The following is a 17,820-nucleotide window of genomic DNA, read 5'->3' as shown; positions in this document are numbered from 1 at the left end:
CAGCCATTACACACTCTCCGCCCGGTATATCTTTCAAACTCTACAGCCCCAGTTTGTAACGCAGGATTTCCTTTAAATGTATGTAATATCCAAGCACAAGCTGAGATAGCCCTCATCATTTTCAGACTTTGGTAAACAACAGCCGTGATGGATGCAAGGACTGCAGCAAACAGTTCCTCTCAAGTATTTTCTTCATTAACTGTTGAGTCATTTGGTTTATACAATTTCAAAAAACAGAAACACTAATTCTTTTACTAACACTCACTAACACTTTTATTCTACTGTGACACACATATATTTATTTCTGTGCAATAGAATAAACATTGTACTTAATTTATCTGTACCCACCGTGTCCAATTTCTTTCTTCAAATTTTTGGCAGTATATTTTTTCTTATCTCTGATATTATTAACCAGTAGTAGTAGACTGTAAACTGAACTTGATGTGTAAATTGGTGGTGTGCCGCTTAAACCTGACCACAGAAATCAAAACAAAATAAAAAAAACAAATCACAAATAAGATGTGGCACATAAAAAGTACTTTTTCTTGAAATGGACAACCATACCTTCCACTTCAACCAAACTTTTACTAAGTTGTTAAACATAAATTGGTGTATTTTGCAAAAAAATTCTGTACGAAAAATCAGTGAAAACTTGCTCATCAAGCATTGGCAGCCAATAAAGAAAGGAAGAGAGCATCAAAACCTCCATTGAGTAAAGTGGCCAAACTAGCTGGTCTGGGTACTAAGTGGGAGGAGGCAGACTAGCATCAGGATGGGCTGAGCCTCACCTGCTGTAAAACGCTGCATCCTTAGCGGAGAGGAGAGCAGAGAAAGGGCCACAATGCTCAGGTTAGATAAAAATGTGGACATACATGAGGACAAAGTGAAAGAGACCTGAGAGGGAGGGAGACACAGGACGGGAATGAGAGACTCACTCACAGTCTGAGGTTTACCTGAGCACTTGAGTCCACATCCTAAAAGACGGCTGCTTAAGAGTCTGTGGAGAAGTTTTCCCAAACATGGCAGCTACTTGGCGATTTGCACTTTTTCTCTGCATGTTGCTGATGGTGTCCAGAGGCCCGAGCATGGCCAGCGATGAAGCCGGACACGGCACTGTGGCGAGCAGTGATCATGGGACCAACTCGAGCTTAGACTCAGGCACAGGACATGGGACGGACTCAGGCCATGACACGAGTGGACACGGGGACTCCGGGCACGGGGACTCCGGGCATGGGGACAGTGGTCATGGAGGAGGGCCCATCACCACTCTACCTATTGTGAGCTGGAAGTGGCATCATGTCTCCACCCCGTACTTGGTGGCCCTCTGGATCCTGGTCAGCTGGCTCTGCAAACTAAGTGAGTCCTAACAGGTCTTGTCCATGGAAGGCTGATCCAGATCCATCTAATGCAGCTCAGTACACTAAAACACTTGTTTTAATTAGAGGCAACATGTGATTGTGATCAGTGTGTAGAGTGCAGAATGAACACTTCCACACCACAGTGTACTCCATTACAAGTAAACTGCATTTCAAATCTCATTTAGTACAGAAGTATTATCAGTAAAATTTAAAGTATCAGAAGTAAAAGTAATACGAAGAAATGCCCCTTCCAGAGTGTTCTATTACATGCATCATATTTATTATTAAATTTTTACTACTTTTGTTCTGTTGAGTAGTTTAATCTTTAAACTAATGCAGTTTTAGGTTTAAATCCTAAGGGAGGTGATAATGTTCAGTTTTTGAGGTCACTGTAAAGTGGAGTAGAAGTAGGGAGTAAAATGGGAATACTTAAAGTACACAGCAGTTTGCTTGAGTAAATGTCCTACTTGCCATCAACGGTAATGTGCGTTCAATTTTGGGGATGTGGCGAAATGGTGATTAAATGGAAATTCAATCAACAAACCATTAATTAAATAGCCAGATGGGAGAGGGGTTATGCTTATTGAATTAAAGGTGAGTCATTCTGGAGAAAGACTGATGATATTTGCAGATGGAGAAATCCAGAAGACTCACCTTGCCTTTAAATCCAGCATCGAGAAGGAGGAGAAAATGTCTATAATTTCATTCTATATCATCTTACTGCTCATCCTCATTCCAAGGTTAAGGGTTGGGGTGTAACCAGGTCTGCAATCTGTATTAATTCATGCTACTGTCAGGCTGTTTTGATAAAAAAATGTCACCCAATTTCATGTTACTTGTTTTTATAAATGTCTGCGTTTTTCTAATTCTAATGTTTTGATTGGACCAGGACAAAATACACTTCTGTCATAATGAGCCGGGCGTAAAATGGGAGCCTAAAGAGAGCTTGACCTCTGTTCGATAGCTCACCAGATGAAGCCTGAATACTTGTCCCTGTTGTCATCACGGAGTGTGGTCGTTAGTGTTTCATGTGTACACAACAGGCGTAAATGGGTTGCAGCACTGTGGACAATGTAAATGAATGAGCATGCATTCATGTATGTGTTTGTGTGCGCCTCCACTGACATAAATACGGGACAGTGGTTGTCGCTACATGACGCAGGAAATGACTGTGGATAGCCAAACAATGAAATCAGACACAACCGGCTAACTTTTTTTTTTACAGTAGATAAGTCATGTTTGGCAGCTTCAGCGTTGATCTGTGCTGCCTGTGGCTGAAAATGTTACAGCCCTGTTTGTAGTGACAGTAACTTGTACGAGAGGTTATTAATAATAACAGGAAATATGTTATAAATGGTTTTAGCATATATTTCTGCAGCTTTTGGCTTTCGAGTTTTTGTGAAGGGAAATTTTGCAAGTTAGGAAGGTTAAATACTAGATTTAATCTAAAAACTGCTTTGCAAGTATATTTTTGTCAGCAATTTTATCTTAGCATATCTATCAAAATTGCTACACGTCCTTGACGCAGTTTAGAGTTCACACTTGAAATCATTTAAAGCATCAGAAAGAAAAAAGGCCGTGCAAAAGGCAAACATTGACACAAGGATCGGAGTACACCTCTAAACCTTTACAGCTAAATCTGTCATTTCATAGAGGCATCGAACTTGTGGATATAGAGATAATAGGACTCGTAAATGTTTGATCTTTCAGTCACGACCACGCTGTGACAGATTTGTTCTGCAGCAGGAAACCATTAACATGTACTTAACCTCAAACATGTTTAGAAGCTGGGGATGCATGCTTCTTGCTAGGAGATCAATGAAATCAATGTGATTTAAGAATTGATGCCGGTTTGCCAAACTTGTTTTCAAAGGAAGTGGAACAAATCGGCTACATGGAGTAATCGTGCATTAATCAAAACAAAAGCAGTTTCCTGAAGTGAAGACAATGGCAGAAGTTTTCTTCAGATCTTATTTCCTCCCTCCAGATTTACAGTGCTTGCTTTCCTTCATTCTCCTCACTGCAGGTAGTTCCCTCCGCTCTGCGCTAATTGAAGGACAATGGACAATAAATTCATGTTTACGTATCCGTCATCAGCTGGAAAGCTGCCTTTTCTCCTGTCAGTCAGCGCACGAGCTTAATGTCTCTGGTCTGACCTCACGAGGAAACATTTTGTATAATCAAAAAGGAATTACTCCATGTTTTCAGGAGTTTGTGTTCATTTTTTGTTTTCACACTTTTCAGGTGAGACACAGAAACATTTTTTACTTTATGTGTCACTGTCAGTGTCTCTGACCTTTTCACACCCAACAGGTCAGCCATCGTAATGCTGGTGTCGTAATTCAGGTTAATTTTATTGTTTAGCTCATCTTACATAAAATAAAAAGCATTAGGTGAACACTTGCAACATGAATACACAGTGAAATGGAATTTTATCTAGATTTGCGTCACAGTAAAGCTGCTGCTAGTGTGGCTCCCAGTCTGAAAGCAACTGTATGACCTCTGTTTTTCACCATGAAGGTGACCTCTCTTTGTGGCTGTTTAAAGAGTGCAAGTAGCTGTGGCATTTTACAATGAGTGAAAGGTTTAAGGACCAGCCAGTGTTCAGTAAGATATATGAGGTCATTAGTTAATAAGGCTGAGCAGGGGACTTCATGCTTGACTGTGCAGGCTGTGCAGCTAAACGTTCTCGTAGCGATGATTCATAGCATTTAGAAACCAACAAGTTGTCTATCAGACATAAAGCTGCTTTTCAATAGATCAAACATTGTAATTGTTTGTATATGTTCATGCTAAATTATCTTAACTCCACTGGAATATGAATAACATAATTTACAAAATAATAGATTATGCAGTTTATTTCCATTTTTGTCGCTTGCATAAAGCTCTCAGTAGAGACACACTGGTTCACACCTGCGCCTGTGTGAGAGCTTACGTATCAAATCATCAAACCAGTCCATCTTACCAATGAGGCTATTGTCCCTTGTCCTGCTCAAACAGGACGGGACTGTTGGCCAAAAAAAAACAAAAACAAAAACCAGTCATAATAGAACAATTCCACTCAATGAGCGGATCAGGGAGACAGTACAGTATTCACAACGGAGGCTCATCTTCCTTCACTTTGCAGAGATGTTTTGTTGTCAGCCATGCACAGACCGGAGTTTACTTCCTTTAAAAATGCGAAGTGGTCATTTAAAGGACAAGGCTGCTTTCATTCTGTGTTTTTCTTACAGTCACCTTATGTCATGAAAAGACCCAAACCAGTTAGTCGTCTTTTAATACTGACTTCTGTAACCTGTCAGTGGCACTCAGCCCAAACCCACTGATTACTTCTGAAGACATACACCTTTAATAATGTCTCACAAAAATACAGTTTATTTTGAAAAAGGCACAGTAATTCGCTAAAACAGCTGGGCACTGTAGTTTTGAGCAAATGTTACTCCAACAAAAATAAATGGTGGCTTTTTGGAACTGTTTTCAGATGCGGATTCGTACACAATACTCACTCACTCACTGGGATGAAGGCACGACAGTGCCCATGCTCATCGTAATGAAGGAACATGTTCAACAAAGTGGCAGTTGTGTCCTAAAAAGCAGCTGAAAATTAGGCCAACGCCAAGTGCTCAAAACTGTAGTTCCTTGTATGGCCACTTGTTGCTGGTTCCAAAAGCGTGTCAGTCCCCATAGACCTCCATATTAAAATGTGCAACTTTACAGCAGAAATAAACATGTTTACAGCCTGGTACAAAAAACTTTTTTTGTCTTCATAGCTAATTCCCTGCTCATGACAACTATATGGGGGTGAATTTTTATATTACATTTACAGGATGTTAAAGCTTACGCTTATGTGCGTGGCCACTTTGCGTGACAGCTTGCAGCTTGGTTTTTGCAACCAGGCTTCATTCAGCCCACGTCAGCTCCACCCAAAATCCACATCTTTGCCTATTTTTGGATTAGCGACTAGCAGACACTGCCAAGATGGCGACGACCGGAGTCACTGTGAGTGAGCTTCACCATCTTCATCACTGGACTACAGTTATGTCTCATACAGTCTATGGTCTTCAGAGTTTTTGGACAACACTGCAGCTATTTATCACAGAGAAATAGCACATCAGGCTTATTAGATATAACCTTAAAAAATCTGTATAATTCTCTAGAAATTATGGATATTTCAAACATGTCAGGACAAAACAAATAAATAACAAGTGATAATAAGTGAATCATAGCTTCATTGTTTCATAGTAGTTTATTTAGGGACTGTTAGTGGAGAGCTTTCTCACTTCTCTCACGTCAAGAAACCGGGAGTCTTTAACCAGGATTGAGTAACATCAGCGTCAATCATTAGTAAGCGCAAATCTGGGAGACAGAGTTGAAATGTTCCTAAACACACACATTTGTTCAACATGCATCAAATGACCTCTGCACACACACGCACACACACACACACACAGACAAACTTGAGTGGATGCGGACCGGAAAGCACAACAAAGCGATGACTGGTGAGAGTTTCAAATGTGACTGAATAACTTGAGACCTTTCTTGGACATCCTTTACTCCTCCTTTAATTCTCCAAGCTAAACACACACACACACAGACACACACACACACAACCTTGGTCATAGAGGAGATACTGTACATATAAAAAGCTGAGTCCAGGGTTCTGCACACTTCTGAATTCACTGCTGACCACAGACTGTGGGAGGAATGAGGATACAGAGTCGCAGACTGAGATGAGACTGGGGAAAGAGGAAAGATAGTGATAGCAAACAAGAGTGAGTAAGACAGAGGAAGCACAAACCTACAAATAAAGGAGGGATCAGAAGTGTGACACGCTGTCCGGCAGTTCGGTTTGGCCTTGGCACAGACAGTTCACCTCACAAGACGTCTTTTGGAGCTCAGCCTCTCTTTCCACTGCTGTTCTTTACATTTATTTGATGAAATGCGACGCTGTGGATATGTACACCTGCGGCTGCTGGGGTCGGTGTTACTGATCTGCCTCATCTCCGGGGTGAACGGGGACGCTGCGCTAACACACCAAGAATCCCATCTGAAGCCGTCAGAGTCCAAATTGAACTTGAGTCAGACTGAACATGGCCATGGCTCCGGCATCACAGGAATACCCATCGTGACCTTCAAGTGGCACCATGTGGAAACCCCTTATCTAATTGCATTATGGATATTGGTGGCTGGTTTGGCGAAATTGGGTATGTAGCAAACATTTTAGGAAATGAAGTGTGCTGGACTGGTGAATATGGACTACATGTTACCAGTTACTACCAGCTTCTCATCTCTTATGACCAGTGATGTTCAGAGATGAGATAAGAAGCAAAGTATCAGCCTGTTTGACTCACGTTTGGTTTGGATGTTGCAGTCCGACTCACTTCTCTGTCAAAGAAGATAATGTTGAGCTATTTTTAACCCAACAAATATAAAATAATTACGATGTTGTCCTGTTGTCACACAGGCTGGAAAACTCTGATCTTCCACACGGTAGCATACGCATGATTGATTCTGTCTTGTACCAAAAACAACAAGATACGTTTTTAAAATTTGCCCGAATTTTTATTTTTTTTTTCAACTTGACTGTTCCTTGACTGTTCAGACATCATTTTAAATGATGTTCATCTATTGTAGGATCCCATCGCTTATAGAAAAAGCTGATTGGTTGCCGGTTTCTTTAACCTGCACCACTATGTGCCTCTAATACTGTAAAGCATAGTGTCATTGGCTGCAGCAGTAAACAGTCTCATCAACACAACATGATGTTCCCGGGAACAGAAGACTTTCTTTTTATGCATGTTTGCACTGTGTTCATAATCATGTCATTGTTTCATGTTTTATCTGATTGGACACCAAATGCCACAACACTTGTGTGCTAAAATGAGTGAAAAAAAGATGCATCGTCTTTAGTTTTTAGTTGCGATCAGCAGCTCTGTAGCCTCACGCTTTGGCGGCCACAGTTTTCACCCTTGGAGGCTGAAATTTGCTGTGGAGTTTAAGTGTGTGTGTGAACGCATGAATGCATGGGTGCATGCACATACATGATTGCCCTTAACTCTAATCAAGTATGTTTAAGTGAAACATATTAGGATGGCTGGATGGAGAAGTCCAACAGTTTGAAATGGGTCTATTGCAGTGGTTCAGTAGGTTTGATTATTAAATGATCTTCAGCGACACTTTGTCAGGCCATTAAGTCAAGTAACCTGAAGCAAAAGTGTGTCTTTAGTAATGCAGAGATTTCTAAACCCTCATACGCTCCACCGTGCTGGTTAATCATATGCCCTGAACAAAAAGTGCCACTTTCTCAGTGGAGTGCAGCAGTTGATCATTTGCAAACTTTGCAGCCTCACAAACAGCTTTAGTTTTATGGTTTAGTTATGATGCAATGTTTTTTAAACGTGACACAAAATTGAACACAGAGTCTTGCCAAGAATTCAGTCTTAGTATTGGTTTTTATGAATCTACACTTGCTGGTCTTGCGTGGGAACCTGCTAGAGAAAGTCAACTCTCCTTTTCCTCTCTTCTCTCAGTCATCGAGGCCAACCACCATGTGACCAATGTGATCCCAGAGAGCGCCCTACTCATCTGCTTTGGCTTCATTCTGGGTGGGATGATTTGGGGTGCAGACAAGGTGCAGACCTTCACGCTGACCCCAACTGTGTTCTTCTTCTACCTGTTGCCTCAAATCATCCTGGACGCGGGCTACTCCATGCCAAACAAGCTCTTCTTCAGCAACATGGGCGCCATCCTGGTCTACGCCGTCATCGGGACCTGCTGGAACGCCGCCAGCTTGGGCCTGTCGCTGTGGGGGTGTCACAAGGGAGGAGCAATGGGTAAGAGGGACATTCACTTTATTTCACTTCAGCAGGCTGCCTGTCACTTAACAATCATGCAACTAGTGGATTGTGGGGTGGTTCTTCAAACTTCCTGCTCAGCTACATGAAATAAAAGCCAGATTTCGAGTTTCCCCTGCCCTGTGTGCCGTAGGTGACCTGGACATCGGCCTGCTGCAGTATCTTCTGTTCGGGAGTCTGATTGCTGCTGTGGACCCCGTTGCTGTCATCGCCGTGTTTGAGCAAGTCCACGTCAACGAGGTCCTCTTCATCATGGTGTTTGGAGAGTCGCTGCTCAACGACGGTGTCACAGTGGTTCGTATGCAACTGCTGCGCTTAACTTTTCAAGTTAGCTGAGAAGCAGAACAGGTTGTGAGTTTACTGAGACATCCATCACTTGAAAGTACACGTCCAAGACATGAAGTGTTCAGAATGCAAACAAGCAAGGACAAAGCAAATAAGGACCTTTACCACTTTGTCCTGTCGCCTGTCAGCCTCTTTGGTCAATCAATGCGCTGTTTGAAGTGATTGAACTAAATGTAAATATTGCCTGCATGTGGTATGAATCATGAAATTCCAGTCTATTCATTGCTGAAAAGGAATAAAAAGGTATTATTTTTAACTTTCCACTCCTTACTAATGGCATTGTTTAAGACTGAAAAAGCCCCACACTCTTATCATGTCAAAACTTTATCATGAGAGGTAACAAGTGACAAGAAGTAACAGCATTCTGTACCACAAAAGGAAAAAATGTCAGCACACTGCGGTTTTATTCCCAGCTCTTATTCAACATGCCATCTATTTTATATAAATCTGTTACACACTCTCAGTTGCCATTACAGACCCAAAACACAAGACAGACTCTGTGACAGGCAAGTCAAAGAGAATATAGGAGCTGCAGATATGGAATAATTACAAAAATAAGAAGAAAGCATTTGAAATTAATCATTGATCAGTCGTGATTATTGCATGTTATAAGTCATATCCATTCTTATCCTACAACTCATTTTCTTCTTCTCTTAGGTGCTCTTCAATGTATTTGACGCGTTCGTGTCACTGGGAGGATCCAAAATTGATGCTGTGGAGATCATTAAAGGAATAAGTAAGAAGACATTTATTTATCCATTCGTAGATAGGAATGTAACTGTGCATGAGGCGTCCCGCCTGGCTCGATAGAGTTTGCCTGGGGTTGATTTCAGCGATGCTGTATGTATGCAAACATGTTTAGAGAGGGATAATAAATAGCTTATAATCCAAGCTGAATGACATAAAATTTAACTTTTTACACACGTTATTTTCAGTTTCCTTCTTTGTGGTGGCGTTTGGTGGTTCCCTCGTGGGCTTTGTGTTTGGCCTGCTGATCTCTCTTCTGACCAGATGCACGAAAAACATCCAGATCATCGAGCCAGGCTTCGTCTTCGTCTTGGGATACCTCTCCTACCTGACGGCTGAGATGCTCTCCCTGTCGGCCATCCTTTCGTGAGTCCCCCATTAAAATAACATTGTATATGTTTTATTATTTCTGTGTCCATTTTATCATGTTTATCAAAGGATTTATGGAAGTTCGTGTAAAAGCCATGACCATGCTTAGTTGTACATGTTTTCGTCCGGTAGGATCGTCTTCTGCGGCATGTGCTGCCAGAAGTACATCAATGCAAACATGGACGAGAGGTCCGTCACCACAGTCCGATACGTCATGAAGGTGTTAGCCAACGGATCGGAAACCATCGTGTTTGTGTTCCTCGGCATCTCGGCCATTGACAAATCAATCTGGGTGTGGAACACGGGCTTCATCCTCCTCACGCTCCTCTTCATCTTTGTGTATAGATTAATTGGTGAGGTTTTGTCTTTTGTTGTCAGTTTTGCGTGCAAACAGTACACTATCTGATGTCCACAGTCACAAAACAGCCTTTGTTTGTGTGCATTCGTGCTACAGGTGTATTTTTCCTCACCTGGATCCTGAACAAGTTCAGGCTGGTCCCCCTGGAGTTCATAGATCAGGTGATTATGAGCTACGGTGGCCTGCGAGGGGCTGTTGCGTATGGTCTGGCTACAATGCTGGACGAGAACAAGATAAAAGAGAAGAATCTGATGGTCTGCACCACCCTCATCGTAGTGTACTTCACTGTCATTCTTCAGGTGACCACTTTTCTGACTTGTTACCAGGCTAAAAAATTGTATTGGTTTATTTGTTTTTTGAAGCTTTTTTGCTCAAAACACAAAACCACTTAATTTTGCAAACTTGCTTGAATCTCTTCCTGTTGCAGGGAATAACCATGAAACCTCTGGTCACCTGGCTCAAAGTCAAGAGAGCTGCAGTGACTGAGCTCACACTCATAGAAAAAGTGCAGAACAAGGTAAAGCTTGAAGTTAGAAAAAGTTAGAAAAGCCATAAACTACCAGGCTGCGGTCCAGCGTTTACAGAATCTCTTTTTTCGCTGTTTAGGTGTTTGACCACATGCTTGTTGCCATAGAAGATATATCTGGACAAATAGGACATAACTACATGAGGGACAAGTATGTAAAGACATCTTAAATGATTTGACGAGTTCAGTTTCTTAACTGTTTCGATGAAGCTACAGTAATCTCCTCTCTCGCTATGAAGGTGGAATCATTTTGAGGAGAAGTGGATGTCGAGGATTTTGATGAAGCCGTCGGCGAGGAAGAACCGCGACTACGTCTTCAATGTCTTCCATCAGCTGAACCTCAAGGATGCTATGAGCTACGTGGCTGAGGTGAAACTCATATGCTGTATAAGTCTCTTGTTGTTTTTTATTCAAGCATATTCAAGTGGCTGTTGGTAAAGAAAGTCCTTCTGTCTCGCTGTCGCAGGGTGAACGTAGAGGCTCCCTGGAGTTTGTCCGCAATGAAACCGCGTTCATCGACTTCAAGAAAAAGTTTGGTGACGATTTCTCAGACGTCATGCCCGACATTATGGCTGACATGTCAGACGATCAGGGTGCAATGTCCACCATGAGGTGAGCAAACGTTTTTACCTGATTTACACCACAATCACAGGATATCCGCAGGGTAGTCTGAATACAGGCCAGTGTACAAAACTCTTTAAGTGCAATAGTTTACTTACAAAACTCTCAAGTTCCTTTCATTACTTCCATTTCAGCTATGAAATGCATACTTATATTTAGATATGAGACACCAATAATAAATTAACTATTTACAAGTTGAAACCTAGGTTTGATCTGCTTGCATTAGATCTTTGCAGACACTGCCACCTAGTGGCCAGTTACAGCAGTAGCAGTTACAGCATTGCTGCTTTGTATGAGAAGCCCAAGTTAGTGTTGTTGTTCTTGTTAAAGACTTAAAGTAACTGACGTGATTTTCTGTGCTGTGGAAGAGACCCTGTGCCGACAGTGAGCCTGGAAATGCACGAGCAGACCATGAATGGTGTGAGGGAGACAGAGGACGTGAACTCTCACCACCTGCTGCAGCAGCATCTGTACAGAGGCAGGAAACAGGTGAGTATTTACAGTCATATCACTACACACACCACATTAAATGCGAACTACAGCAATTTAGATTTCCATAAACAGTAGTTGGATAGCTTGGAAGATGAGGTAAACTTGTTTTGGAGAGTAGTTACAGTTATCAGTTAAGAACCATTTCCAAACTTGAGGCACTTCTGTCTTTCCATGATTTAGAAAAAGTAATTCTCTATATTTAGGCCTTCCCTGATCTTCATCAACTCACCTGCAGATAGTCCAAAATACAGCTGCAAGCTTGAATCGTCACTCCAGTCCTAGCCTCTCTTCATTGGCCCCCTCTTAATTTCAAAATTCAATTTAAGCCCCATCTTATGTCACCGTCCTTCTTCACTGGCACTCAGCTCCTTGGTCCCTTAAGCTGTGCTTAAATGTGCTCTAAAAATAAACTTTACTTGCTTACTAAACCAATGCAGCAGAGGACAAGATATCCTCATTTTTATTCAGACAGAAATGCCATATCCTACATTTCCCATAATGCAATGCAATAGTGGCTGTCATAGATGCCACCTGCTTCTAACTGCTTTAACACCCTACACCCCCAGTTTGCAATGCAATGTCTGAAACTAAACGTCTTGTCCTCTTTGTCCTCTCAAAAACCAGCTCTCAGATTCTCATACTGTCTCTTCTCTGCTTGTCTATTGTTTTCTAGCACCGGCACAGGTACAGCCGGAGCCATTTCGACCTCAACAAGGATGAGAATGAGGTGCAGGAGATCTTCCAGAGGACTATGAGGAGTCGTTTGGAGTCCTTTAAGTCTGCAAAAATGGGCGTCGCTCCGCCAAAGCACATTACCAAGCACACAAAGAAAGACCAGCAGCAAAAGGTCAGAGCCTGAGATTTCATTTTTCTGATCATGTAGAACCTGATTTGAATAATAATTTAGCCACTTTTATCCAAATTTAAGTTCTTGTTCTTGTGTGACTGATTGTAATTAGACAACTTTAAAGTTTTAGGACTCTGATTTCTGTTTTTTAAATTAAAACTTGAGTTTTGCAGATTATATTTGTAAAAGTAAAGTCATAAATTGTAATTTACTGATAAAATGACTTCTCTGCCTACTGCAGATGCCAAACGGAAAGTCAGTGGACAAAAGTAAAAGCTACCATTCAGGTGATGAAGGTTTGTTCCTCTTTTTCAGGTTTAAAACTACACATAAGCCCTAAATTGTCTGAATACTCCACAAAAGCCTTTTTGTGCAAAACATTTTCTCCTCTTTTTCCCCAGATTTTGGGTTCTCAGAGGGAGACAGCGCCTCCGGCTTTGAGGCCTCAGGCAGTTCATTCCCCATGAGGGTCACCTATAGAGCAGGAGGTAAAACAAGTCCACCACTGTGTCCACTTACCTTTAACCAGTGGGGCGAAGAAGAACAAGAAGTTCTCAGATCCTTTACATGAGCAAAAATATCATTACAGCATTCTAGAAATACTCAATTATAAGTAAAAGTCCTTCATTCAAAATCTTTAAAGTAAAAGTATTGAAACTGTGACTCATATGACATTATTAGAAACTACTTTTAACTACTTGATATACAGTGAGGTATTTTAGTGTAGTGGTTCCTAACATAGTGGTCCAGCCCCTCCAAATGGTCAGAAGAAAAAACAAAGTTCTGCAACACAAAGCTTCAGTCTTTTTGCAGTTTTTGTGAAATATTGGATAATTTGACCTCTTGGGGCCTCAGTTATTTCAATAAAACCTTTTAAAAAGCTTAGAGGGTAAGTCTATTTGAAATCTGACCAGAGGCCTCAACTAGACACTGTTTATAGCAGGACACAAGCCAAAAAGGTTGGCAACCACTGGTTTAATCTTTAAAAGTGATATAGTTAATGTAAAATCATAATCTGAAAAGTAATTTAGGCTGTAAAATGAATGTAGAGGAGTGAAAAATACAATATTTGCTGCAGAGAAGATGCAGAAAGTAGTGATAAAATTGAAATTCTCAAGTAAAGTAATTGAAACTTCTAAATATCTTTCCCACTACTGTCTTTAACCTTCAAACCCCGTCAGCACTAATTCACTTTCTTTCTCTCATCCAGCTGGGATTGAGAACCCAGTCTTCATGCCGGACCTGGACCCCATGGAACAGGTGCAGATCCCTCCGTGGCTGGCGGAGGGCGAGCTCGACGGCGACTCTGTGGCTCCTTCGCAGCGGGCCCAGGTGCGGCTGCCGTGGACGCCCAGCAACCTGCGCCGCCTGGCTCCCCTTCGCGTCAGCGCTCGCTCCACCGACTCCTTCGTGCTGGCCGACGTTCCTGCCGCGCAGCAGAGGGACGACGAGCAGCTGCCTCCACCGCCTCCGCCTCCACCTCACAGAGACGGAGGCCACATGTAGCAGCACCCCGCCCCTCCTCCAGCTCCCGTTAACCTGGCTGCCAAAGACACAGAACCTAACCTCAGACTTTGCACCCCTTGCTCTCAAAATATTGACCAGGGGGTGTTTTCTTTTCTGTGCCATTGTTTAATCTTAGTCCAGAGTTTCCAGACAAAACATTCACAGTCCCACAACCTTTGCTCTCTTGAGGCAGCTGCACTTGTTGCTCTGCCTTCACCCCTCACTGAGCAAAGGGAAGCTGCGTGGAAAGCGAGGGCTCCTGCATGCACAGTGGCATGTTATTTACCAGCACATGTTGAACATTGTCCTACCTTCTCCTCTGGTTCATGGTAAACCAGTCCAACGTTGCAGATCAGTCCCTGGGGAGACTCTCATCCCACAGTGTGGTGCAAAGACCTTTTTCAATAACGTAGATATTTATGAATTGTGTCGTTTGTAAAGATAATGCGTTTAATTAGAGCGGCATGAGGATAATTCCAACTTTGTAATCTGAGTAGAGCATTTCTGTGTGGTTTCTCATTTGTCCCGGAAGAGTTAAGAGAGAGGTTGAACTTAAACTTGAAGAATGTAAAAACATCACGTGTGATACGGACGTACATTATATTTATTCACAAATGAAGTTTAGTATTATGTGGACTTTTCCAGCATCTCAAATCTGTGCACCAAGAACACTTTGCCTAACTGGTTTCAAACTTTATGGATTTAGAATTAAAAAGAGTCAGTTGCACTGTGTCTTAAGTGAAATGCTAAGTCACGAATGCTAAGTAGACTGTTGGAACATTAATCCACAACTACTTTGATAATTGATTAATCATTTATTAATTTATTTATCAAGAAAATTTTTGTGTTGTTGTTGCTTTTCTCTTTTTCATATTATTGTAAATAACTGTTGGCGTATTGTCTGTACAAAATCAGCACATTTGACTGGACTGCAAATGAAATTTAGCTAAATCTGGCACATTTTCATCAAACTGGTGTTAATTAATATGAGATGTATCTAATAACTAAAAGTAAGGTAAATAAAATAAAAAAATTAATGGCTCATTTTCAAGCTGTGGAGCCTGCTGACTCTTTAATATCCACTGGACACTCGTTCAGTTCCATTTGTCACACAGTGTGTTACATGAAATCTCTGAAATGTGCACAGAATTCATTTGCATCACCACGAATTAGTAAAAAAAACACATTTAAGTCATTAGACACGATCAGTGATTGCACATATTTCATTATAAATAGTCCATTTCTGATGTTTCCAGTTGCTTTGTGACGTAGTCTAAAATAATTTTTTCATTTCCAGAATCCTTCAGGTAAAAATGAGACCCATCGAGCATCCTGACGGTGAAATCTCCTGATGTGAAGCTTTTCCAAGCTGTTGATAAAATACATGAATATACTTCATTACATATTATGGAAACAAGTCATTTTAGAGCAAATTTAGCTTTTTCTAGAGTTTTTTTTCTCACTGCAGGCTCATACAGATGGAGTTTATGTCATTCATTATGAATGAATGAATTTACAGAGACCAAATGTTCCATGATTTCTGATATTAAGCATCCAGAACCCGACAAACTGAAGCCCTGTCTATCTTAGTGTAGAGTGACAAATCAGAGGACTGACCTTGTAAGTCATGAGGAACGTCATCCTTTCCATCGAAGCATGTGACAGGACAGGAGAGGAACGCACCGTCTGGCTTGTTACACCTGCGGGAAAGTCGGCAGCTCCGATCACTACAAACATTCATTCAGAATCACAAATCAGTTAAATACAGATTTGACTAACTGAGTAAGGAGGTTGTCAGCCCACCTGTAGTTCTCCACGACGTGCAGGTCGGCCTTCAGGGCAGGAAGGAAGAGCTTCAGGACGTCCGGGCTCGCCAGCAGCTCAGGTGGAGTTCCTCCAATCGAACTCAACCACTTGAGAAAATCGTCGTCCGATAAGTCGCTTCTCTTCGGAGCGTTGATACGCGTCTCTGACTAGACGACAAAAGACGACATTAATAGTATCTTATCAACACCAAATCCTTTGTCTTCTGTTAAAGTGATGTTATAGTTGAATATAAAGATGCATCAGTCGGTCAGACCAGTCTAGAAAGGAAGTTGTCTGCAGGTTTTCAACCATGAACTGAAATCTGAGCATTAATACACTTAATCAACTGAGATTACAGTCTGTGATACTGTTTGCATGCTTTTATTATCCTGTAATTTGCTTTTAATACATGAATTCAAGCCTCAGAGGGTATATATATATTGATACTGAGTGAACAATCCTGGACAAGTGTAATAAATACACTCACATAAGGTGCAGAGGCTCCAGACAGGAAGATGTGAACAGGTTCGAGGTTGTGCAGTCTCTTCAGAGCGTCCGCCACGGCGAAGCTGGTGAAGGCGCCAAAGCTAAAGCCAATCAGGACGGAGCAAATGTTAAGAAAAAAGAAGTTGGAAGTGGTGGACACTCAAAAAACAAGTGATAACCGGGCTGTGTCTGCATGACAGACGCGATGTGACCTACAAAGCCCTGATTGTTATCATACCTGTGGCCGAACAGAGCAAACGGCTTCTCTTTCAGCACCGGTAACAACACACCAACAACCTCGTCCACAATCTGCTGCATGTTCTGAAAGAACGGCTCCCTGGCTCGGCCCTCTCTGCCTGGCAGCTTGACAGCAAACACTGCAAGTGACAGTAAAAGTGTTAAAAAAATAACATTTAGAGTATAAATCTAATCATATTGTGACATTTCAAGACTTTGAAACTCTGAACCCCATAACTCCTTTTATTACAGTAGATTAATTAGCTTTAATTACACACAGCAGAGAAATTGTTAATGCAGAGCAAACAGCATGGATGAACTGTGCAGAGTGCAGCATTAATGCAACATCTCACCTTCTATGGAGCTGTTGAGGATGTTTCCCCAGCGTGCATAGTGCATGGACCCCCCACCTGCCCAGGGGAAGCATATCAGCCGGGTCACAGCATCCGGCCTTCTCTTGAAACAGTTGATCACCTTTTCCATCTTAACTGCACAGAGGGGCAAAGATCCAAGACTGATTCACATCTGTAGTTTATGCTCCTGCTTCTGTTTAACAAGAGAGCAAAAGTGGTGATCCACCAAATCTAAAGCATTAAGGGGGGGGGGGGGTTATAGAAATGTTAAGTCTCACCTTTTTGTTACTGGCTGCTCCATCAACTTCTCCCTGTAGAACAGCAGTAATTCCTCATGCTGAAGTGGAACATTTCCTGGTTATTTTCTTCTATGGTTCATGTAAATGTGATCTCTGTGGACTCTGGAGACATCTACAGTATGGAGTGTGTATGTCCCTGCACTCAGTTTACATTAGTTATACACTGCGCCATTAACTTGCTCATGTCATACTTTTATAAAATGTTACCTGATACCTGGATGGATGAACAGGACAGAAGTCATTTCAAAACATGGTGTCAACACTTGAGAAAAAGTTTTTCGGAAGTGACGTTGTTTTTCTGCTGTTGGTATTTCCTGACGGGTTTCCCTCCGTGGTGGAGGAGGCGGAGGAGGGAGCAAGAGCTTCGTCAAGTTTCGACAAAATTAAACAGGCAATGACAGGAAATGCCACGATTTTCACTGTCGGAAACATTCAATTCAAAATTCCTGCTTTCAAAATTATATTTAAAAAGGAGTGTTTACTTTTAAGTATGAAAAGCTCTTGTGTTCAGAATTGCCCTTCAACAGGTTTTATATTATTATGTGTTTATTTTATCGCTGTGATGCATTATCTTGTAACCAGCATTTTAAATGTGTATGTTCAACCTGGAGCCAAT

The 17,820-nt window shown here is 41.7% G+C and overlaps 2 protein-coding genes across 4 annotated transcripts; one reads left to right on the top strand and one right to left on the bottom strand.

Annotated features, from left to right (window-relative positions):
* The first annotated feature begins 813 nt into the window (after positions 1–813).
* On the top strand, positions 814–15,074 carry slc9a3.1 (solute carrier family 9 member A3, tandem duplicate 1). Of its 2 annotated transcripts, none has more exons than XM_041954800.1 (16): positions 814–1,356; positions 7,889–8,191; positions 8,346–8,506; positions 9,215–9,293; positions 9,493–9,670; positions 9,806–10,026; positions 10,128–10,330; positions 10,459–10,548; positions 10,638–10,708; positions 10,797–10,926; positions 11,024–11,169; positions 11,547–11,667; positions 12,344–12,517; positions 12,759–12,804; positions 12,919–13,005; positions 13,728–15,074. In XM_041954800.1, exons 1-16 carry the CDS (start codon positions 1,020–1,022, stop codon positions 14,021–14,023), a joined length of 2,643 nt encoding a protein of 880 aa, XP_041810734.1. In that variant the 5' UTR covers positions 814–1,019; the 3' UTR covers positions 14,024–15,074. The 2 variants fall into 2 exon arrangements, with proteins under 2 accessions (XP_041810734.1, XP_041810732.1); XM_041954798.1 differs by having other exon boundaries at positions 12,759–12,813.
* On the bottom strand, positions 14,543–17,460 carry olah (oleoyl-ACP hydrolase). 2 transcript variants are annotated; one of them, XM_041954801.1, is made up of 8 exons: positions 17,419–17,460; positions 17,184–17,242; positions 16,906–17,040; positions 16,554–16,692; positions 16,317–16,416; positions 15,827–15,996; positions 15,641–15,723; positions 14,543–15,392 (listed from the first exon to the last, which is right to left on the bottom strand). In XM_041954801.1, exons 3-8 carry the CDS (start codon positions 17,033–17,035, stop codon positions 15,250–15,252), a joined length of 765 nt encoding a protein of 254 aa, XP_041810735.1. In that variant the 5' UTR covers positions 17,036–17,040; positions 17,184–17,242; positions 17,419–17,460; the 3' UTR covers positions 14,543–15,249. The 2 variants fall into 2 exon arrangements, with proteins under 2 accessions (XP_041810735.1, XP_041810736.1); XM_041954802.1 differs by having other exon boundaries at positions 16,906–17,098; positions 17,184–17,448.
* Between the last annotated feature and the right edge of the window lie 360 nt (positions 17,461–17,820).

This window comes from Chelmon rostratus, chromosome 16 (assembly GCF_017976325.1).
Source record: "Chelmon rostratus isolate fCheRos1 chromosome 16, fCheRos1.pri, whole genome shotgun sequence".
Taxonomy (NCBI): domain Eukaryota; kingdom Metazoa; phylum Chordata; class Actinopteri; order Chaetodontiformes; family Chaetodontidae; genus Chelmon; species Chelmon rostratus.
Note: the sequence above shows the minus strand (reverse complement) of the source record. Positions and strands in the feature narration are given on the sequence as shown.